Here is a 23,985-nt window from a genome sequence, read left to right as displayed (position 1 = left end):
TGACGATACGGAGGTTACAAGTGTTCTTTCCAACCCGCAGTACTGTATTAATAAGACTGGACCACATGGCAGGCCTGTCATAAGCCACACTCCCAAGCTGCAACAGTTTAAAAACAATTCTATTATTATTTTTACACATGAAAGTTTACTGGGTGGCAAGAGACTTGCTGCTGTCAAAATACTGCAATTATAAATGTCTAGATTTCTCCATTATCTCCTAGAAGCAGTTGGCATTTTTGTCACTCTTCGGGATTTAAAAAGCTGTGGAAATGAACCAGCACCTAAGGCTGGTTTTAATTTCTAGCCAAAAATAAAAATCCTGCTTACAGAAAAAGGGCAATTCATTTAAATCCTATATGTGTCTCCTCAGAGGTAAGCCCAACGCAGTTCAATGTGATACATATCTCAAGGGAAAATCAATTTGGAATTACTACCTTATGACTTTACCCCAGCCCAAATGGGCTAGAGCCTCACACGCTCCATCCATCGACATGCATGCAGCTGCTGTGCACTTTTAAATGTTATACATCGCTCAATCTCTGAGCGATGCGAGATTCCGGGGGTACCAAGCGTGCAAACCAGGGTCCTTTGGAACAATGAGGCACAGAGGACACAGTGGTGTCTTTATATTGTTTATATATGCAACCTAAATTCTACATGGAGGAGTCCACAGCATTCCTCCCCAAGAGGTTTCTGTTCCTCTCTGGACTGCATCCTTGCAGCCCAAGAGCAAGAAGCTGTGCGCTCTCTGACCCATAACTCGCTTCTGTCTGCTTGTATCACACTGTTCCTCTTAAGCTTTCCTTGCCTCTGCCTTTTAAAAAACTGGCCAAAGTGCTAATGACTCATTTATCCCCAGGCCATCACTGCAAAGGAAATTAGGTTACAGGTAGGTAGCTGTGTTGGTCTGCCATATTCAAAATAAAAAAATTCCTTCCAGTAGCACCTTAAAGACCAAAGGAAATTAGGATGACTCCATTACCTTTCAACTCCTGTTGATTTCCTAGGATTAAGAAGTATCTAATAAACAACTTAGGAAATTTGCCCAGCATAAATGCTCATTAAATGATTAGAAGTGTCTAGCACACAGGTCAAATGCACACATGAATTATCTTAAACACACATAAGTCACGCTATTTCCCGGTTCTAGCACCTCTAAACTTAATAAAATTATAACAATCACTAAGCTCAGGCATTTAGCACCCACACACCTATAACAATTTTGTGAATTAATATTAGAATTTTTTTACGTCTATGGCCCAATAGTTTGCCGAGAAGGAAAACGGGCAGCAACCTCTTTCCGAGGTCAAAGGGAAGAAAAAACACACGAAGAAACCAGGACGCACCTTCCCCACAAATCTTTGCCTAAACAGAACCACGTGTTTTCGCCACACCTCAGACGTCAAGCCCTGTTCGAAATTTCTCCACAACATTCAAAAGGACAAAGCAGTTCGGAACGTCCACTTCCCACCGCAAAAACCCACTCATCCCTTTCCTCTCCCTTCTTATCTCTATGGTCCTTATTTCCCCACCCACCTTTAACGAACAGTGTCTCTTGAAGGCGCGCACGCGCAAAAGAAGGTGAGTCGACCGCCGCCCTCTTTGTTTAGGGCAACATCGCTCCTCCTTTTTCTCCTCCTCCTCTCAGCCATCTCTCCACACCAGTGAAAGCGAGCGCTGCCATCTTGGTACGGGGCCCATTGCGAGTGACAGCCCGGCTTGGAGCGGTGCGGAAGGCTGCGGCCCAGTAAGAGAGAGAGGCGGGAAGAAGCGGAAGGCGGCGGCGGCGGCGGCGCCTGCCTCTCTTGGACCTCCATCTCTTGGCGAGGTTGGCCGTGTGGGAGGCAGGTGAGGAGAAAAGGGCGAGGGCGCAGCGGCCGTTATAATGAAGCCGGAGGGCGGGAATGGGCGTTGGGATGCGAGGAAAGCGGCCTCGCAAGTTGGCCTGGAAGGCGGTATCCATCCGCCGGGGCTGCTTTCGCGGAAGAACCAGGTCTTTTAACCTTCCTGAAGAAGTAAACCCCATTCGGTTGAGTGGGGTTTATTTCACCTGAGGTAAAAGCGTATAGGGTTGCAGTCTTGAGTACTGGGGCCTCTCCGTCGGTTTATCGATGCTTCCACCCCTGTTGGAGGTGGTGGAGAACTGAAGTCCCATTTTCGAGATATGTTGATTCCCCATCCCTCTTTCTTTCTTTCTTTCTTTCTTTCTTTCTTTCTTTCTTTCTTGTTTTCTTTCAGTAGCCTCGATTTTTTAATTAACATCACACACCTGCACACTCCTTAGCTGTAAGCCAAGGATTGGTCCTGGAATTTTTTTTCCACTGCCAGCAGGTTTTGAATCTGAAATAAGTCTTCGATCTTAAGGGAGTGAAAATGAAGGAATGGCACGCGAGCATGTACAGAGGGGTCCTTTCGAGAACAAAATGTCAATGCAATCCTAGGCTGTATCAACAGAAGCATAGTGTCTTGATCCAGGGAAGTCATATTCCCTCTCTGTTCTGCATCGGTCAGGAATATTGCGTCCCGTTCTGGGCACCACAATTTAAGAAGGATGTTGGCAAGCTGGAATGTGTGCAGAGGAGGGTGGCCAAGGTGATTGAGGGTGTGGAAGTCAAGCCTTATTAGAATCAGTGGAGGGAATTTGGTATGTTAGCCAGGTAAAGAGGAGGCCGAGAGGAGATCTGATAGCCATCTTCAAATATCTAAAAGGCCAGCACACGGAAGATGGAAAAAGTTTGTTTTCTCCTGCTCCCGAGGGTAGGGCTTGAACTAATGGCTTCAAGTTACAAGAAAGGAGATTTCGACTAAACATCAGGAAGAACTTTCTGACAGCAGGAGCCTGTTTGACAGTGGAACATACTCCCACAAGAGATGGTGGACTGTCCTTCCCTGGAGATTTTTAAGCAGAGCTTGGAAGGGCATCTGTCATGGATGCTCAAGTTGAGATTCCTGTATTGCAGAGGGTTGTACTAGATGACCCTTGGGGTCCCTTCCAACTCTACAATTATATGAATGACCCCTCTAACCCTGTATAGCTGTAGTAAGGGAGAAAGGGGCTTCCAGGTCACAGAAAGTGACTTCCAAACTAACCAGCACCCAGGTATTTCTCCCACCTTGGAAAGTGAATAAAAGCTATGCCTGTGTGTTAGATCCAGATATAAGTAGTTTTCTTTTTAAGGGTTATAATGTTGCTATTGATGTTCGATTTGTGAAGCTCAAAAGTGCTGGCGTGCCTTAAAATAGATACTTTGTTGGAGCAAAACTTAAAAACAAAAGCAAAATGTAGGCTTCCGTTCTCTTTTTATAGAGCTAGGCAGTCTTGACATAATATGTGCTGTTATGCCCTAGGAACATTGTAATCTGGAAGAAGGGGCAAATTAGGAAAAATGTGACATTACTATTTAAGGGCCATTAAGAAAATGTGTGTTTGTGTTGGGGTGGAGAGGAGAGGAAAAGAGAAAGGAGTGATACCTTTTCTCATATATCATACTGTACCTGACCTTATAGTTCAGATACTGCATTTAATAAATAATTGGGACATCTATTCTGTGCTGCAGAGCATCATAGAGAGAAAGCATGGTTGACAAACTCCACTGCAGTTTGCAGTAGTGCAGGGACAGCAGTTCTGCTGCAAAAAGATCAATCTGCAGAATATGCTGCGGGACAGCCAATTCTTTTTTTAAAATATTCTTAAAGGATGTAAAGGGAGAACTCAGACAGCATGAAGCAGATTATAATTAAGAAACTTCTGTTTCCTCTTAATGTTATATACATAAGCACTTGGAATAAATATTGTTGTTATTGAGGCATTTGTAGAATTTAATGCAAACTCTGTTTATTTTATATGAGTGAGCTCTTTTTGGAGAAAGAGAGTAGGAAGAAATCAGCTTGGATAAATGTCCTCAGAAGGAAATAAATTATAGTTGATCCTTCCTAGTTTTTCTTCTGAGTTTTTAACTGCAGTTTTGTAAAACAAAAGGAATATTAATATGAGATAATGAAATCATTCCTTATGAACACCTCTGAACATACTGTGCATTGGATTTTTTGCTGAATACAATGGATATATATTTTTAAAATCTGAAAATGATACACAAAAAATCATTAAGAGGACATATATTTGGAAAAGATGAAATTATATATTCTGTTAGTCCAAAAATGTCAAGAGAACAACAGATGGGTTATTGGGTGTTAAACATAACAGACGGTTAGCATTTTAATAGTAATTAGGAGTTGAAGATCTCTGAGTTTGTGAAATTGCCAAGAGACAATTTCATAGAATGTTATTAAGAATAATCCAGAAACAACAGTATTATGAAGTAAAAGAGACCATTATTGATAATAGTTTCTGTGTCAAGGGTATATGTTTGCAACCCATTGTAAACATACAAAAAAATTATAGATCTTTATCATTGTAAGCTTGGAAGAGAGAAATTATGTATCACGACCATAACGACAATAATTTATGCTCTACATCTTCTGTTTTATATCCTGGGCAGATCCTGTTTATATGATGAAAATAATAAATTACAATTGTTGGGAGGCTTCATGTAACATACAGCATACATACATATGTAGGTCGTCATACAGCAGTCTAAATAAAGTTTATTTCTAGTAAGTAGCAAATAATTTGAGGGGGCAAAGCTCTTATGGTTCTCAGGATGCAAGTTGTCAAATTTCCCTTTGATACCTGATCTTTCTGCTCACTAAATTATTTAGATTGGGTTGCAATCTCCTTCACCATTTTTTCCTTTGTTAAAGAAATAACAAATATTTGCTGTTTTCTCAAATGATTTGAAAACTAGCTTCTGTGATTATTTGGCATTTGGATGTTTTAATCTATTAAATATACACTGGTTAACTCAGCACCTTTTACGATACCCTTCACAATGTGACACCCTGTTTCAAATGAATTTTTAATATCAGCCTTTGCATCATTAAACATGTCTTTCAGAATTATATTAGATGCCATGGTGTATAGCAGGAAGTTATGAAATAATCCTTTGGTCTATTTAGGGAAGCAGGGATTGAACTGGGTTGTATCCAGTTGGTCTCCCTCTACTGTCAGAATATATCTGTCAGCAGAGGCAATTTTGAGTGAGTCTCTCTTTTCCATCCCCCCAATCTGCTCCAGAGGGTTAGGAGAGTTTCTGGATTAGATTGTGACAGTCACACCAATGGCTGTTTGGGATAAAATAAATTACCAAAAATTGCCTCCCACCCCATTCCACTGTTGGATGCCTCCCTTCATTGGAGGAGCACGACTTGGATACCACCTATTGGTTTTAGTGTAAATTAGAATAGGACCTGCACTCAGTCCTTGCTTTCAGACTTCCCATAAGCATCTTGTTGGCCACTGTGAGAGCAGGATGCTGGACTAGATGAGCCAGTGGCCTGACTCAACAAGCTTTTCTTATGTTCTTATAAGTATGTTCCTATCTGTAATCTGGATACCACCAGTACCACTTCCCTCAATACAGTGGTACCTCGGTTTAAGAACAGTACGGTTTAAGAACGATTTGGTTTACAAACTCCGCAAAACCGGAAATAGTGTCCTGGTTTGAGAACTTTACCTCGGTCTAAGAACGGAATCCAAACGGTGGAAGGGCACTAGCGGCGGAAGGGCTCATTAAGGAAAGCACGCCTCGGTTTAACAATGGTTTCGGTTTAAGAACGGACTTTCGGAACGGATTAAGTTTGTAAACCAAGGTACCACTGTATTTTGTTTTGTTATTTCACATTAATTTTTTAATGTTAGCATAAGTCATAGTGAATGTGGTTTTGCCTTTACTAAAGCCTTTTTGCATGCTATCAGTTGCACAGACGTCTCACAGTACAATCACTATGTTTCCCTCTCAAGATGTAGATACAACCTGAATTTGGAAGAGACCACTATTAAAATGTCAGCACTAAGCAATGATTGTTCGCATTTGGAGTCTGTTGGTGAAATAACCAAGGAAGACTTAATACACAAATCACATGTGAGTTTCTGCTGAGTACATTCCTTGATGGATTAACATGGACTTATTTTTGAATTAATGATCTTTGCCTTGAATTGTGCAATACGTTTTTGTGCTAGTTGTTACAACAGGCAGCCTGCTTGTTTTATTAATAATATTTTATTATATCCTGCCTTCCTCTAAAAGTATCCCAGGGTGGCTAGCATAATCATTAAATGAATGACCACAGGAAGAAGCCTTTTAAGCTAATCTATTTAGGTAGGAGTTTAGGTATCATATATTTATGTGCCTAAGTGGACGTGGGATTTTGAAGCAGTTGCTAATTTTTTTTTTAAATTATTTTTTATTAAAGTTTTTCTGTGGTACAAAACAAACAGATAAAGAGTTTAAGATTGGGAGACATGTAATACAGGCTTAAACATTCTATTTTTAAATTGTAGTCCTATACACTTTCCTGTGACTAGGTCCCAACTACCGGTAACTTAGTTGTGTTTACTTTTGAGCATGCTTTCTATAGTCCTTTTTATATGGATATAGAGCAGGGGTCATAGAGAGTAACCTGTATCAATGGCACCAAAGATGTAGAACAGCAGCTGATTTTGTAGAAACAGAATTTTTGTGTGAGTAAATATATAAAACTTGCAGATTCTCTGAAGTAATGAACAGATAAATATTTAGACTTTATAATATGAGAATAGGGCTTTTTGCCCTTTTGCTCCTCTCTGACAAATTTTATTAACTAACCACATCACTCTCTGCTTTTAATAGGGCACTTGCCAGGACTGTAAAGTGAAAGGACCAAATCTTTGGGCATGCTTAGAGGTAAGATGAAATTCCATTTATTATATGCAACAGGAAAGAGGTTTTTTATAGAACCTTAAGTTTAAAACTAATAATTCAATGGCGAGAGCAGTATTCACCTGCCACTAGGCTTGGCTGGATTGTAGTGGGAACTGTGTTTGTGGAGTGGATTCTTCAAGTGTCCTCTGCAGTGTGTCCTTGTGAGTTATAGGTTGTTCCCCTAACAAAGGCCACCTTTGAAACTACAGTTGGGCTGTGCTTCGAACTCAGCAATTGTGAGTTCAAGTCCAGTGTTCTGGCCACAGAATCCCATGTTGGATTTCAATTCTACCCTAAACTTGCAGTTCACACTGAATACCATAATTGAGCAAGTACGCTAAACAACCTCCATGCATGCCCTTTTGAGAAAAGCATGTTTCAAAGATAATTTTGGCTGGGACACTGTATATAATATTTTGCATTTTGTTAAATAAGAATGCTGTTTTTTAAAAATAAAATCCCTTTTTGGAGAATGCAGTTGGCTGACAAAATGGGAGTGATAGGTGAAAAAACTGACAAACACTTAAATAAATAAATGTTCTTGGTAAAAGCTCACCTACTATTTTCACTTTAGAAAGAATTCTAATCAGAAATGTTTGGTATGCTATAAGTTAGTTGCCAGCTTTCTGCCATATAATCATTAAACTGTGTAGTTGTTCCTGCATAAGAAGTGCCACTTAAGTCACTGGACACCGTCTCCGCCTTTTGTGTGGATGCTTTTCTTTAGATTCAGAAAGGAGCCCCAGCAACCTACTGCTTGCTGTTGATTTCTAGTGTGCTGAATTTATTTTAAAATGCCTAATTACTAATCATGTTCACTGTTTTTGTAATCTACAAAGCATTGCCATAATTATGTACATTTTCTTGTTTGAACTACTCGTAGATCCACCAAATTGAATGAAAATGATTTGTAAGGGCTTGAGAAAGCAAGACATGCCATTGCACTAGCTCTTGTAATTCTAGACTTTCTTGCACTGAAAACCTTTAGAGCTCTGTGGTCTGCATAATAATAAAGGTTTCATAATGTAGGTTATACAATCCATCTTAATGGTGTTCTAGTTGTTGCAATAAGCATCTTATTTAACCTTATTTAAGACATTATATGAAGGAAAAATAGCTACAGTTGCTACATTATTGACTAGATATGCTGCACAATATCTAATTTTTGTTTTTGGTTGTATCTAATGTCACCACTCAGCTGACAGTAAGCCTTCATCAGCAGAATGGGAAGAAGCACTTTTTAGTGATTTATCCTCCTCCATGCAGCCTCCCACCCCGACTAAATCTGTTCCTAAGAGTTGGGGAACCCTTCAGAGGAGGTTTGGGAGAGGCAGCGTGTGTGTGAAAATAGCTTTCTTCCCTGTTCCACTAAGGGAAGCCTTACCAACAGCTGAGTGACAGCATTGGATGCAACACTTCATTCTTATAAAGTAGAGGTTTTGAACCTCTCCTTGGAAATCCGCTGGGCAGCTGCAGCAGCTGTCCCTGGTCTCTGAGGTGTCACCCCACAGAAGAGAGGTGCCTCTGCCCACTGCCCCACTGGGGCCTGGGAAGCACCCCCTGGCCAGCCCCAGAGGCACCATTCACTTGGGAGCTTGTAGCCAGGGCTGCTGCAACAAACAACAACTGTGCAAGCCTTTGGGAGGCAGAGATGCAAGAGGGCATCAGAGGAAAGAGGGACAGAGGCTAGTGTTGCCCGTGGCACCCCTGACCATTCAAGGCACCCCAGGGTGCCATGGCAACACTGATTGAAAACCACTGTTATAAAGGAAAAGTTGCTTCAGTTTGTGCGTTTAAATATCTTACTCTGCTTCCAAATTCTTAGCTTTCCATTTGAATTGAAGTTATTTTAGGCTGCAGTCCAGCAGTGGTTACCTCTGCAACACTTATTGGTCAACAGTATTGTTACACTTAGCATTACAGCTCTGAATTATATTTCTTGCAGCTATGGGTAATTATTTATGCAAGTCTCAGTAAAAGATGTTTACCTGGGAATTTAAATTAGCCTGAAAGGTTGCACTGTAGAATTATTAACGTCAAGTAGAGTTTTGATACTGACTTACTATGTCGATTGAATCCAATCTAGGGAGCCCTTTTGTGTACCTTTTTATATTAATAGTTTCAACAGCAACTCATCATGCCTCATCAAAAGCTGCTTTTGGCGATGTTCCATTGTCCTAAGTTTTAGAAGAAACATTCTTGGTGAAGTGGGATAATTACTCTTGAGCTGATAATATAAAGTGCCGCCCCATTTGTATCATACTGTGAATTGCTCCTGCTGAGGACTGAATTATATGCCAACTACATTACTATATTTTGCATTTTGTTAATGATTCTGTTTTGTTTGACAGAATAGATGCTCATATGTTGGTTGTGGAGAATCTCATATAGATCACAGTACCATACATTCGGAGGTATGTATGTAAAAATACTTCAGCGTTTTGACAAGTTAACTCATCTTTAACTTTTGAATCTTTCTGGTGTGCAGAGATTACTTATATGGATGGTTGATAAACAGGGAGGTTAGATTTAATTTAAAATAAATAATTGCTTAATTTCGGCAAATATGAACAATGATGTCTTGTTCAATAAGCAGAACCTTTAATTGCTGAATACATAATTTAGATTCCAGCATTTAACTGTATTGTTCATGATAACCTTATTTTTACATTTATTGGCAATTGGTGTAGGAAAATGTGATGCAACAGCTAGTATTTTATACCAGGGTAAATAGCAACTACATCCAAGTTTTGGAGTTGAAAATAATGTTTTTGTTCATAATTTTTGTTGAAAATAGTAGTGAATACTATTTGGTTTGTGAATAAAAAGCCAAAGGCATTGTTCTAAGTAAAATGTATTTCCCAAATGTATTTGGGTTTCATTTTAAGGAAGAATGTTGATATGGAGAGGAAGCATGCAGTTGCAAAACACCTTTAACGTGAAGAACTAGCACAACCACATTCTTTTACCATTCTGCTGTTAAGAGCTGAAGTGGTCTCCATGGAGCCCAGGAAACACTTTTCCCTTTTTCTGTATCATGTGGAGTTCCACCTTGAACTCATTGCCTCCCAGTTGCATAGGCAGCACTGGGGGGGGGCAGCACTCCCCCCTGCTCCATACCTGAATTGCTGTTATTGCTGTTATTTTTATTTCTTGCCCACCTAGAAATATATTTTGTCTCTCCTGTGCCCTCACCCCATTTTTTCCAGGTGCCACCACTTCTCAGCTGCGTATTCCTATATATAAACTCCCCTTGTCAATCATAAGCCCCTCCCTTTGGGTTACAGTTTCAAGGCAGTTTGGAGCTTTTTATTTTTCTACCAGCAGGTGATGGATGTGCAGCCTCTCATGCATACAATGGAGTTCTCATTGCCCTAAGTTTAGAATGTCAGGATGTAGCTAGTTATTCCTATAACAGTCTGTGCAAACATTACGTTTAAACCAAGCCTAGAAAGATATGCATTTCCATACAAGTAAAATGCAACAGTCCATACAAGCAAGACCCAATTCCTTCACAGTTGGTCTTACTGTATTAAAAAGATTTAGTAACTGCATTTGTTTTCTAGGAAACAAATCACTGTCTAACGGTTAACCTTACCACATTACGTGTCTGGTGTTATGCATGTAGCAAAGAAGTGTTTCTTGATAGAAAACTGAAGTCTCATTCTTCAATGCAAAATGTTCGACTGTCTCACATCATACAGGTAATTAGACAAGTTCACTATCTGGGATTTTATATGGGATTTTAAATTGATTTTTTTGCTGTTTATGTATGGTTTATGAGATGTTTCAATTAATAAATCAGGTTTTTAGTTTTCTTCACATAAACATTCAATAGATTATTTAAATAGATGTTTAAGAAAGCTATTAACAAAGCTTGTAGTACAGCAATTTTGCTTTAGCATCTTTAGAGTCCTAAATTCTTGATGATTTTACATTGGTTTGCATGGCAGTGTAAGCCAAATATGGTTTACTGCGACTACACAAACATGCAGGCTTTTGCAGAGCAGTTTGTAACCACTTTGCTCTTCTACAGTCCCATTTTGCTCTTGCATTGATTTAAGCAAAGTTAGGCTTAGTCTTAGTGTGTCGTCCAAACTCAGGTCCATAGTTAAGCTCTCTCTTCATTAACCACGAGCTGTAGCCAAGCTTTGTTTGTGGTTTGGCTTATCACATCATGTGAGCCATGCCAAAGGCTCAATTAATTTTAGAATCTATATTCAAGAGGTTCAAAAACTTCAGAGTGCTATATAAATGCTTATTAGGTTTCAGTCCTGTGTGTGTTTGCTAGGGAGTAAGATCTTTTGAATTGTGGGACTTACTTTTGCATAAACATTTATAGGATTACACTATTACTGTGTTTTAATTCTGAAAACTGATAGTGTAATATGTGCATATTTTAATACTTTATGATCACTCATAAAGTGGTCAGTTGCATCACTCATGGGGATCCAACGAGCCACTTCAAGCATGCTCTAGGCACAGCTCATACCCAGTGGGATTTCTGACTTTTTAAAAAATTGAACACAGTACAAATTGCTTTTGAAATTCCCCTGAGTTTTGAAAGTGCTTTGCCATATAGCATTGAGCGCTACCTTGAGAAATAGAACTCAAGCTCAGCTGGGAAACTTCATTTAAGAATTATGAAAATATGTCCTTAATATACTGACATTCATAATAACTATTAATTTTTAAAGTAAAATTGAATATGGTTGCTTTCATTAAGTGATACTGCAGTGGTCAACCAGATGGCTATAGCCCTTGAGCAGGACCGGAGTTTATCAGCACTCTCCCCACTTGTGATCTCAGCAACTAGCCCTCGGAACATTCATATTTCTTATCTTCCTATAAGAAACCTATGCTCTTGGATAAGTTATTTCAAAAAGTTGTGACATATACATGTCAGTAAACTTTTGGCTTTCAGCGTAAAACATGCTTTAGAACTTGAAACAAATAATGTTCATAGACTGATTTTAAATGATACACAAAGAAAAGTAAGATTTGCAGGAGCAACACAAGGCTTCTCATGCTTTGTATCTTGATCTTTCCCAAAGGATATTAGGTTACCTAGTATCCCTACACTGAAAATTCCTCTAATTGCAACATTTGATGACCTTGATGTACAAGTAGATGAAGAGGATGAATTCAAGGCAAGAGGTAATATAACTGAAAAGTTTACCAAAATATTGTTAGTTGACACAAATTGTTAGTACCATATTCACAATTTCAATGAAATTTTATCTTATCAGTGGTTTCATGTGTGTTTTTATGTTCTTCTTTCACACAATTGTTTTATAGGTCCCATCTACCCCCTACATCTCAGTTTTCTGACCCTAATTAGTTACCTATTTGGATAATAAGCTTTGTCTGTTGAAATGTAAGTGTTCAGCTGGACATCTAGGGAGCTGGGTTGAGAGAGAAACTGGACGTTTCTAAGGGTCTTGGAGAGATGCGGGTGGCGCTGTGGGTTAAACCACTGAGCCTAGGGCTTGCTGATCAAAAGGTCGGTGGTTCGAATCCCCACGACGGGGTGAGCTCTCGTTGCTCGGTCCCTGCTCCTGCCAACCTAGCAGTTCGAAAGCATGAAGTGCAAGTAGATAAATAGGTACCGCTCTGGCAGGAAGGTTTCCGTGCACTACTCTGGTTCGCCAGAAGCAGCTTAGTCATGCTGGCCACATGACCCAGAAGCTGTACGCCGGCTCCCTCGGCCAATAAAGCGAGATGAGCGCCGCAACCCCAGAGTCGTCCACGACTGGACCTAATGGTCAGGGGTCCCTTTACCTTTTAAGTGTCTTGGAGGGAATGAAGAATTTGCTTAGATCTGTGGTGACAAGATAAGAATGTGAGGAGAAATAAGGAGACACTTTTATTCAATTTATAAGAGCAGTGAGTAGGAGTTGAATTTTACAGATGTTGTCTCATTGGGTGATAGCCAAATAAGCCATACCCAGAGTAGACCCACTGAAATTAATTGGCTTGTGTCTGTTGATTTCAATAGATCTAGCTTAGTATGACTGATTTTGGATATCTCTCATTGAGTTCTGAGCTACTGTGTATATATACAGGCTAAAATGTTGCTTTTAAATCTTTGTGAGAAACTCCCTACTACACATATTGTAACCTTTTTTTTGCTTGCTTAGCAGTTTTTCATTATTTGCAGGTCTGACAGGCTTGAAAAATATTGGAAACACTTGTTACATGAATGCAGCTTTACAAGCTCTTTCAAATTGGTAAGAAAAACAGTCCTCTTTGTAGGGCAGTGTGCTTTTCAGTTGTTAGAAATTCCAGATCAGCAAGAAGCTGTGTAGGGTAGAGGTTATAGCATAAATATTACTATGTGAGTTATATGGCCTATAGAACTTGCAGGAGGCACGTCCTGATCATATGCCCTTTCATAAGGCCCCCAAACTCATAAGTTAAATTAATATGAGTTTTCACTTTACAGATCGTCTCATAGTTATTTAACTAGCCTATGAAATGCAGGACTCTTTTCCTGTTTTCACTGATTTTCTGTTCTAACTCAAGGGTATCCAATTTCTTGATGATATGAATGTAAAGAAAAGGATTAAAACCCAAAGTTTATAAAAGGCTTTTATTTTTTCTTCAATATTTATTGGTGTAGAAGCCATGTGGTCATTTTGTTACACTGCATCTCATTTTATTAGTATATTATTAAACAGATCTGTTACTGTTGCAATCAGATGCTGAAGGTGCAAGATGGTATCAGCCCTATCATGGAATCAAAGTGTCTCTTACTAGAAAAATGGAGCTTATCTAGAAAGGAGTAGAGCTGTACCATATAACTGGGGTTGAAGTAATATTGACATATTTAGCACGGTCTCAAAAAACTAATGGTCTTTTCCCCTTTCTTGCCAGCCCACCATTAACCCAGTTTTTCCTTGACTGTGGGAGTTTAGCTCGTACTGATAAGAAACCAGCCATCTGTAGAAGTTATTACAAACTGATGACAGAACTCTGGCATAAAAGCAGGTATTGTGCTACTTCTGTACTGGCATAATTTTTATAAATCAGCTTCTCACAAATATATTTTCAATAGAACATTTTGTAATTAGTGAACTACATAAAATCTTAGCGTTTCAATGATTGTTTAGCAGAAAACATATGAAGTAAAACTGTATTTTTCATAATATGCACACACTTGAAGTCATCTTCCCAATGAAACCATTTGAAAAGTTGTAAATGCACTTAAATATTTTTTTCTTCCAGACCTGGAGCAGTTGTCCCCACAAATTTGTTTCAAGGAATTAAAACAGTTAATCCAACATTTCGAGGCTATTCTCAGCAGGTAAGCTTTTCTTAAGGCTTCCTCTATGCATACTACAGGAAAATTTTATTTAGTAAAGTTGCAAGGTTCAAAGAAATGGAAATTGTAAAATAATACATTTCACTTCAGGTTCTTGGCTAGCTGCTGGATGATGTTTACAATCCATGCTGTTTTTCCCCCTTCTTGATTTATGAATAAGAGTAGTTGATAAAATTCTGCCTAGGTCCAAAATTACACAGTCACATCCAACGTTGCTGTTCTGCTACTGCAGCAGACGTCTGCATGAGCAATGGAACTTCCCCTCATCTCCCCTGCTGCCCATCACACACCCTCAGAATCTGCTCCAGAGGAGTTTCCAGAGCAGACTTTGGAGCTATGTGGAGAGAGGATCAGGAAGTCTCATTGCACAAGCAGAATTCTGCAGGTGCAGCATTGGATACACCCCATAAAGTGTAATGTGAAAATTTAGAACAGTTTAAATCCAGCTACAGACCACAATAGGGAACTAGGAGCTTTTATTTTGTCATAAAATAAAATATAAGAAGAAGAAGCAATAAAAATAAAAGTAATACAGCATGTAGCATAATGCATTACATTTGCTACAATAGGCAGAAAAATCATTAATTGGTCTGCCAAGACCGTCAGCAATTTTCAAGTGATCTGGGGTTTGTGGGATTTGGAATCACTGCTGTAAACCCAAAGAGCTGATTGAAAGTTGTTTTTAGCATTATTGAATGGCTAGCACCATTGGAGTACTCATCTGAATAAAGCACAATGCTGTACCTACCATTTTAAATTTCAGGATGCACAGGAATTTTTGCGTTGTTTGATGGATTTACTACATGAAGAGTTAAAAGAGCCTGTTATTGCAGTAGAGGATAGTATCCCAGCAAATGAAGAGAGCATGGAAGAAGAGAAGAGTCAATCGGATGTAGACTTTCAATCATGCAATAATACGGATAAGGTAGAAAATGAGGCTTGGTCAAAATCTGTGGCAGAGGACCAAGCAGAGGACACAATGTTAATTCAGGATGATGAAAATGCATCCAAAGACAATCAGAAAGAGAAATCCTTGTGTACCAAGATGAACAAAGCAAGCTCTGTGGAAGACATAGAAAAAGACATATACAATTTCTTTGAAACGGCTGAATTTTTGAACAATCAGGAAACAGTGAAGGTGCAAATACACAGCAGATACTCAGGTGATTGTATGGCTATTAATTAGAAAAAGTGTTGGGTAATAGTTTGGTCACATCTGTTACAAAATTCAATTCCACCTAACTACATGCTACAATGTTATTTTACTGATTTTGATCTCGTTTGTAGCTCTTACAGGATAGAATATTTTTGAATTTGTTGTTGACTTGGCAGCAGTGGATATAAACCATTTGTTTATGTATGATCAGCTGTTATTAGGATGGGTTGCCACAATTTTATATTAAAATGGCCAAATTCTGTCACTCTGTAATAGAACAGATAGTACAAGACTTTGGGGAGGCACTAGTCTGAATTCTACCAGCAACAAAAGCAAGTGATAGTTACTCTGGTTTTCCCTTATTTATTTATGTAAGTGTTTCTGTACTGCCTTCTGCTAAAATATCAGGTTGGTGTACGGAAATATAAGAATATTAAAAACATTGAAAGCAGAACAGAACAATGATTAAAATGATTGCCTACTAGGAAAAAAAAATAGTAAACAACAGGATAGGCCTGTCGGCATAGCAAAGTCTTCAGGAGGTGCCTGAAAGTTAAAAGCAAGGATGCCTGCTGAAGACACTTAAGTGCTTGACTTTGGTTGAGAGCAGTTGGGCCTCTGTAGCACAAAGGAACTAACAGTACTCCTCCAGGTAAAATTAATAAAATGTGTCCAGTGTTTGCATAAAATGACAAAATTTTGAACTGGAGCTCAGTGTTTGGGTTGGGATATTAGCTGCTTCATTCTGGACTCGGTAGCTCTTCCCAAGGGCAGACCCATACAGAGCACATTGCAGTAATGCAGTCTTGAAGTTACCAGTGCATGGGCTGCAGTCACCATGCTATCCAGATACTGCAGCTAGTATACCAGCCAAAGCTGGTTGAAGGCACTCCCAAGGTCTCTTGGGCTTCCAGAACAGTTGCTAGTTGACCACAGTGGTTGGAAGAAGTTGCTTCCAGCTCTGTTCCAGGAATGACATGTGCTTTCCCTGCTTTCTCATGTTTCTCTGTCGAGTGATAGCAACATGGTTGTTTCAGTTTAAGGATAAGTGCACTTTAAGAGTGAAGTAAACCACTTGCCATGAGAAGGGGCTGGAATGGAGTGGTGTGTGTATGTGATCATTTGTGTATTAGGGAAATTGAGTGTTTGCTCATTTACTTAACAGTTTCTACCCCCACGTTGGCAGAAATGGAAAGTTGTTCGTGTAATTAGATGAGCTTTTCTTTGCAAACTGAAATTGCAAACTTACATGTATGTGCATTTTTCACAGCAGAAGCTATGCATTTTCTCTAAGTTAAGATTAAAGAATGTGAAGACCCCATGGCAATATTGCTGAAATACCTGGCTGACGCTAGACATTTTAGCCAGTATGAAAGCTGCTGCTCTTGTCTGTATGGGGTAAAACATTTGAGCTGAATGATGTCTTGGATGTGGCAAAATACACACTTTTTGTAGTTTCTAAACAATATTTCCATAGTGTCCCTCTTCCTCCACTAGTCCCTGCTCTATTTTCCTTTGCAACTTCTAATTTTTCATTTGCTTAATTTTTCCATTGTGGCAGTTTTGGTTCATATCCTTTTCCATTCTTCCTTGGTTCATTTTCTACCCTGCTCATGATTCCAGGTTTTTTTCTTTTTCTTTTGAAGGGCATTGTGACTCTGCTTCTTAAACTTAATAACAAATAGGACTCTGGGCAGTTAAAGTTAATTTTTAACTCCATCCTCTTGGTTCATTTTAATTTTGTAATACTTATTTGGCTAAAATGTGTTTTACAGACTATATCAATGATGTCCATATGAATGATGTGTCTATGCCACAAAGTTTTTCTTCAAAAGATGGGGGGAATGCACGTTTATCAACCAGCCCTCCCAAATCAGGTACTTTCTGGTCTGGACTGGGACCCTTGAACAAAAAAGGTATAGCATTCCCTAATGTTACTTGGTGCTTTTCTCCTGTATTGGTCCTAACACTTTTAAATGATTAAAATAACAACATTAAGTTGCTTTATTCACCCACCCCCTTTCATCAATTCATATTGGAAATGAATTTTGGTCTTTCAGTATTACACTGTGGTCTGGTGGGTGTCAGCAGTGAGACTGGACATTAAGAACTCTTTATTTGTTCCCATGCCCCATACTATTTTGAGGGCTTTGGGTATCTCATTCCATCAACAAAATGCTAAGACAATAACATAAACGGCAAGCACAAGATTTCTGTCTAGGGACCAAACACCAGCACCAAAGCCTCTATTTATTTACTGCATGTCTCTGGGGAGTTGCATCATTTTGGCAAATTTGTCAGAGCAGCTTAAAATATCCTATTGTTTTCCAGTCACATTTTATTCCTTCATCTGCTTCGTTTCTTTTTCATACTTTCATGTAGCCAGTTCTTTTAAAAGCTAGTTAAGAAAATTCTCTTCTAGTTTGTATTTAAACTGTCTTTTATTTTGTTTCATAAGATGCTTTTGCACATTTATATCTCCATTGCCTGACACACAGGAGTTTTCTTCTTCTGACACATACATAGTAGTAGGGATAGAGCCACATACAGTCTCTCTGGATTGTGCTGTGGACACTGCATGTGAGGCTGTCTTTGTCTGGGTCTGTACATGCAGCAGAATGAGGTGAGAATTTAGTGGCAGAGGGTTTAGTGGCTGAGGTGATAGAATGGACTATGCCAGTTCAGGCTACAGGTGCAGAATCACATTCTGAATTTATTTTAAGTGTCTTTGTAAATAGAAAACTAGCACAGCAGGAGAGGGCTAGGTCTGAATCTTTCCCCTGAATCTGTTAGTTTTCTACTTTCAGGGTGTGTTTACATGGAGGAACACTTAAAAAGGTTTATCTACAACCTGCAGTCTGAAGTAGTGCAGTCCGTTCTGCTATCATATTTTGCTGTATGTACAAGGCAAGGCCTTTGTCTCCCATCAAATCTGAAAGATCCAGTGATTTGGTCAAAGCCAGAAGGCTTGCAGAAACCATAATAGAACCCTTAAGTCATTTGTTGTCTATACCAAATTTCCTTATTAGATATAATTTTTGTGGGACAGCCCTGTCTAGAAGTTGCATTTTGTATAGTCGAAGAATTGGCTGTGTTCTTATCACCATCTGTCATGCAGATTTGTGGCATGGGAGCAGTGAGGTCTTGTGCCAAAGACCCCATGTTAATGTGAAATGTACTTAATGTATGTTTTGTGTGAACACTGCCATCTCCCCTTGTAGAATTATATTAAAAAATCTGCTACCCTAGCCAGCTCAATAAGCAATGTTTTGTAATAAAGTGGATTTGCTTTTCGGCTCACTGTTTATTAAAAATAATACAACAACAACAACAAATAAATTTATCATTTATACCCCGCCCATCTGGCTGGGTTTCCCGAGCCACTCTGGGTAGCATCCAACAAAATATTAAAATACAGTAGTCCGTCAAACATTAAAAGCTTCCCTAAACAGGGCTGCCTTCAGATGTCTTCTGCTCTTAAAGTTATTTTTCTGAATGTTTGGTAGTGGAGTTCTCAAAAATAGTAATAGAAAGGGAGAATTAACTATAGGTCTGGTATTCTTAGAATCATAGACTTGTAGAGTTAGAAGGGGCACCAAGGGTCATCTACTCCAAACCTCTGCAATGCAGGACTCCTGCCCACAGCCATCCCTGGGTGGGCTTGAACCACCAACCTTCTGGTTAACAGCCAGATTCACTGACCCGTTGTGCCACAGAGACCAGAAGAAGAGTAGAATAAAAAGTTACTGTACTTCAACTCTGTCCTGATTTTAATTTTCTTTTCTTTTTCTTTTTAGTTCCAACCATATGTTCCCCCAAAAAGAAGAAACACAAAAAATTCAGAAGTGTTATTTCTGACATATTTGATGGGACGATCATAAGTTCAGTACAATGTCTAACATGTGACCGGGTAAGTGAAGGGATAAAATAAATGTTGCTACATACAGCGTTAGTACTTGTGTAAGTTTTCTTCCCTTATATGGTAAAAGAAGTTGTTAAAAATGAAGCATGAATATATTTATTCATCCACTTGAAATATGCAAACAGTTCCTGGATTATTCTAGTTCGGATTTCCTCATAGTTTTAGGCCGGTCTGTTTCCTGTTCTTAATAGCTTTTTCAGCTTAGTTTAGTCCCAAGCAGCTACTGTTAATTTTCATGTTCACATAGTACTGTAGTACTTTACAGTGGATGCATCCAGGCAATTCTCAACTTACTTTGGGGTTACATTCCAGGCATAGTGCCTAAAACCAAAATTGTGTATACTCAAAACACATTGGGTTATGAATGGGAATGCCAAAGTCTTTTTTTCCTGGAAGTCCGCTCCCTTTTAAAGTTTTTTTTTTAATTGCCAAGTACATAAAGCTGAATGTGCACAAGTTATATGCGTGAAGGTTGTAAGTTACCTGTAATTGCCTGTAGTTTGCCATCTAGTGGTATTATTGGAGCAAAGCACTGTAATTAGCCACAAATGGAATTTAATGTTGATAATTTAAAATATAGAATTTTATTGGGTCAATTAAAAAGAAGGTGGTGTTAGCCTAATCATCTTCCCTTTGGTTTGGCAATAGGTGTCAGTGACCCTGGAGACTTTCCAGGACTTGTCATTGCCTATTCCAGGCAAGGAAGACCTTGCTAAGCTGCATTCGGCAAGTCATCAGACCTCTCTTATCAAGGCAGGCTCTTGTGGTGAAGCATATGCTCCTCAGGGCTGGATAGCCTTTTTCATGGAATACTTCAAAAGGTTTGTTTCTTTGCATTGCTTGAACATTTTAAACTGATGTTTCTGCTGTACTGGCAGAACATTTGCTGTTTTTTTTGTCAATGATGTTTCAGGTTTGTTGTCTCATGTGTTCCTAGCTGGTTTTGGGGTCCAACAGTAACCTTACAAGATTGTCTTGCTGCCTTTTTTGCTAGAGATGAACTGAAAGGTAAGAAATTCATATTTTTCACATGTCTTACTAAATATGGCCACCATACCTCTTACTTTTTGTACCTATTTTCACATTTAAAAGGTCTAGAAAAGGTTCCCTTTTACACTGTTACGGAACCATCAGTTGACAATATATTCAACAGAGCAAAGGTTCAAATTAGCCAGTGTAGAAATTTTATCCCTTTAATTTAAAATAATCTCTTTTTCATTGATGGGAAGGGCTGTGGCTCATTGGTAGGACATCTGCTTTGAATGCAGAAAATCCCTGATTCAATCCCTAGCATCTTCAAGTAGGGTTAGGAGAGGGTCTGCCTTTGTAGTACAGACCTTGATGGATCGGTAGTCAGACTCACTATAATGCAGCTTCCTATTGCCCAAGATTACAATTTATTAACAAAAATATTTTTAAGCTATCTGGGCGGATATCTAGTAAGTGAAAGTCCATGTAGTGCATGTATTCCTGATGCTAGAATGTCTTGAATACTTAGTGCCTTTCAAAATCAGAAAAGCTCAGTGTAGGCTGTGGTGGGAATATGTTTTTAGAATAATGGTTGTGCTTTCCTTCCCGCAATGTCTGCAGGTGACAATATGTACAGTTGTGAAAAGTGTAAAAAGTAAGTGGCCTGCTCTTAAATTCTTATAATTTGATATATGTGGTTACTTTAAAAGCTGTTTGATGAGAGCCAGAATTGCAGCAGCAGATACAGTGGGACTTCCCCTTCCTCCCACTTCCCCCAAATCTTGTTTTGCAGCGAAAGTCTCCATTGCCTTTGCCTACAAAACACAGCCTGAGTATCCAAAGTACCTCTTTCTTTTCAGAAAGATGGAAGTGGGAAAAGGCATTTTGCAAGTAAAGGCAGAGTGCAGGAAAAGTTGCCTCTCCCTTTCCCATCACTTCTGCACTCCTCACACAAGGATTTTGACAAGGTGTATAAGACATCTGCCTGCTGATCAGATGTCAAGGAGATAAAGAACTATAAAACTTTTAGAAGACACCTGAAGGTTGATCTGGGTCGATCGCGGGCCTAAGGCAGCTGGAGTACAGCATGCTCCTCAATAGACAGAAAGACAACAGTTCCAAAGCCGGGCATGAAAGAGCTCCGTAGCCCAGCTGGTTTGAGGAGAGAGAGAGAGAGAGAGAGAGAGAGAGAGAGAGAGAGATGTGTTGGGGGGGGGGAGGGAGGCGAGAAGGAGCCAGGTCTCTGACAAGGCAAGGCGGGATCAGGACCAGCAACAGCATCGCCTGCGCAGGGGTGGAGGGAGGCAGGGGGGGGGGGAAGAAGGCAGGATTGGCATTGAAATCACCTGAGTGGCTCTCTTTGGCCGAGGGTGGAGGGAGGAAGGGGAAGAAGGCAGGATCAGCATCGCCCACCCACCCTGCACCCATCCCTGCCCCCTCGGCGTAAGCAGCCAACACTCGCCCACCCACCCTGCTCCCATTCCTGCCCCTTCGGGAGAAGCAGCCGGTGGTGCATGCCCGCCCACCCTGCACCCATCCCTGGGTGGTAGATCACTGCCAGTTTTTATATTGGATCATAGATCACACCGTACTTGTTGGACATGCCTGGCATACAGCATCTCCCTATGTCCAGAAGTGCACAGATGCTTTGAACTATACAGAAAGATTTTCTAGGCTTCCTTTCAGTTCTCTTCTGCCCCCTGGCCCAAGGTTCATGAGGGTTGTAGGGACATTGGTGCAGCACCAAATATATGGCAAGAGGCTGCAAACAGAAGCAAAGATAGAATTGTAAAATCGTAGAGTTGGCAGGGATCATGAGGGTCATCTAGTCCAACCCCCTGCAGTGGAGGAATCATTTGCCCAGCGTGGGGCTTTTAATATTGTAAACTACCCTGTGATCCTTGGATAAAAGGCAGTATCAAAATTTAATAAAGAAATAAGGAAAATAAGAGGTTGCTCATGAGAATCAGGGGACCCTCTTGAATATCTTTCAAGGCAGTGTTGGGGGACTGCCACTGAGCTGGGAGAAAATGGCAGAATTTGCCAAGTTCCCTCCTTGCATAAGTGGCAGTACCTTTGGCTTCTACAAGGGGCTAATTTGTGTTTTTTTAATTAGTTGATACTAGCAAAAAAATAACAGGCGTTTTGTTCAGAGGACTGGTGTCATCAGCCTACTTTGATTCTGGGCCTGCAGTCAAATACAATGTCCTCCCCATTTTTTCTCAGTACAAAGTTTTACTCAAAGGAGACCTTTAAAATTAATGGATCTAACCTAATCATAATAGTTTCAGTATGTCTACTCTGAGTAAAACTTGAGTACCCTTCAGAGAGGCTAGTTGAGGGCATACTGTGACTTCTCCTTCCTTCCACAGCTATGCTTAATGTTCCTCTGAGTGTGCATTTGCTGCATGTTTTTTGTATTAATAAACAGGAGACCCACGTTGCCTTTTCTGATATATGCTGACTACATCGGTTGCCAAGAAGGAATGATTGCTTATAATGTACAAATTGATCATACCTATGACTTATGCCTTGTGTCTGTGAAAATAAGATCTAATTAATTTCTGATCACTTCCAACCTTGTGATTTCTTTTGAAGATGATAGCCCTTTTTCTAGTTAGCAATTTTGAAATATCCAGGGTATTGTACAGTATTTAAAACGTCATTATTTTAAATGTTTGCATTGGATACTTTTTTACAACTTTACTAAATTTGCTTTAGGTTAAGAAACGGAGTAAAATTCTGCAAAGTTCAACACTTTCCTGAGGTATTCCATTTTTTTAAATAATAGTGTTGTTTTTTCCATAATAGATAGTTGTGAATATAGTGTGAAAGCTGCATTCTGGCTTCCCAAAAGATGCTTTTATCTAGTCACATTTCCACACTTACTCAGATGAAGATATTAAAAATGGTGATGCAACTACACAAATGACTAAAAGCTGATGACGGGTGATCAGATATCCACTTGTACAATGGGCTTTCCTGTACTCTCCCTCCCCCACCCCCCTGCATGTACTCAGATCTGGAGCATCCTCCAGCCCATTGCACAAGTGTATATCAGTTCCTCAGGCACATGGACGCAACTGCATGGCACTCATTACATTTTTTTACAAAGCATCTGTGGCTGCCTCTGTGCACCCAAAAATCTGCTCCAAAGCGTCCATCAACCATCCAGCAGATTTTGAGGGCATGTAGTAGGCTGCGTGGGAGAGGAGAGGAAGGTGAAGTTCCATAGTGCAAGCAGAAGTTCATTCTACTTCCACATAGATGGCATTGGATACAACCCATAATCTTCCATTATAACTGGTTACATAGGGAGTTTTTTCTACAAAAGTGTACATCTGTGCAGGAAAATGTCCGTATTCACCGAACTAGACACAAATCTTTGGTAGCATTATGTAAAGTGGCCCATGGAACATCCCTTTTTTGTAAAAAAAATGAGAAGGCAGGACAGAACGCAATAAATTTAATAACAAGGTAGCAGTAGTAAAATGCTTGCCTTTTATATTAGTATTAAGTTGTGAAGCATCAGTTTTTGAATGAGTGTCTACTCTTCTTTATAGATATTGTGCATTCATCTCAAAAGATTCAGGCATGACCTTATGTTTTCCACAAAAATTGGGACTCATGTATCCTTTCCCTTGGAAGGACTTGATCTTCAACCTTTTCTTGCCAAAGACAGTCCAACTCAAATAGTGATGTATGATCTCTTATCAGTAATCTGTCACCATGGAACTGCCATCAGTAAGTATATATAGTATATATTCTCTTTCTGGATCCATATTATGCAACTGGTGGAATCAAATAGTTGTGT

At 39.6% G+C, this 23,985-nt stretch overlaps 1 protein-coding gene across 8 annotated transcripts in view; it reads left to right on the top strand.

Annotated features, from left to right (window-relative positions):
- The first annotated feature begins 1,482 nt into the window (after positions 1-1,482).
- The window catches only part of USP33 (ubiquitin specific peptidase 33), a 31,051-nt gene continuing 8,548 nt past the window's right edge, over positions 1,483-23,985 (top strand). Inside the window, exons 1-17 of one of the 8 annotated variants that reach the window (XM_083510458.1) lie at positions 1,483-1,848; positions 5,861-5,981; positions 6,729-6,782; positions 9,152-9,214; positions 10,367-10,504; positions 11,855-11,957; positions 12,961-13,030; positions 13,677-13,790; positions 14,028-14,106; positions 14,888-15,287; positions 17,056-17,196; positions 19,078-19,190; positions 19,851-20,023; positions 20,140-20,210; positions 20,793-20,826; positions 22,893-22,938; positions 23,735-23,915. In XM_083510458.1, coding sequence (XP_083366584.1) covers positions 5,901-5,981; positions 6,729-6,782; positions 9,152-9,214; positions 10,367-10,504; positions 11,855-11,957; positions 12,961-13,030; positions 13,677-13,790; positions 14,028-14,106; positions 14,888-15,287; positions 17,056-17,196; positions 19,078-19,190; positions 19,851-20,023; positions 20,140-20,210; positions 20,793-20,826; positions 22,893-22,938; positions 23,735-23,915 — 1,861 coding nt within the window. In that variant the 5' untranslated portion in view covers positions 1,483-1,848; positions 5,861-5,900. Of the gene's footprint in view, positions 1,849-5,860; positions 5,982-6,728; positions 6,783-9,151; positions 9,215-10,366; positions 10,505-11,854; positions 11,958-12,960; positions 13,031-13,676; positions 13,791-14,027; positions 14,107-14,887; positions 15,288-17,055; positions 17,197-19,077; positions 19,191-19,850; positions 20,024-20,115; positions 20,211-20,792; positions 20,827-22,892; positions 22,939-23,734; positions 23,916-23,985 lie in introns of all 8 variants that reach the window. The other 7 variants (XM_083510457.1, XM_083510459.1, XM_083510460.1 and 4 more) reach the window with 7 other exon arrangements.

This window comes from Podarcis liolepis, assembly GCF_965112155.1.
Source record: "Podarcis liolepis genome assembly, chromosome: 6".
NCBI classification, from domain to species: Eukaryota; Metazoa; Chordata; class Lepidosauria; order Squamata; family Lacertidae; genus Podarcis; species Podarcis liolepis.
This window is presented reverse-complemented; position numbering and strand designations above follow the sequence as displayed.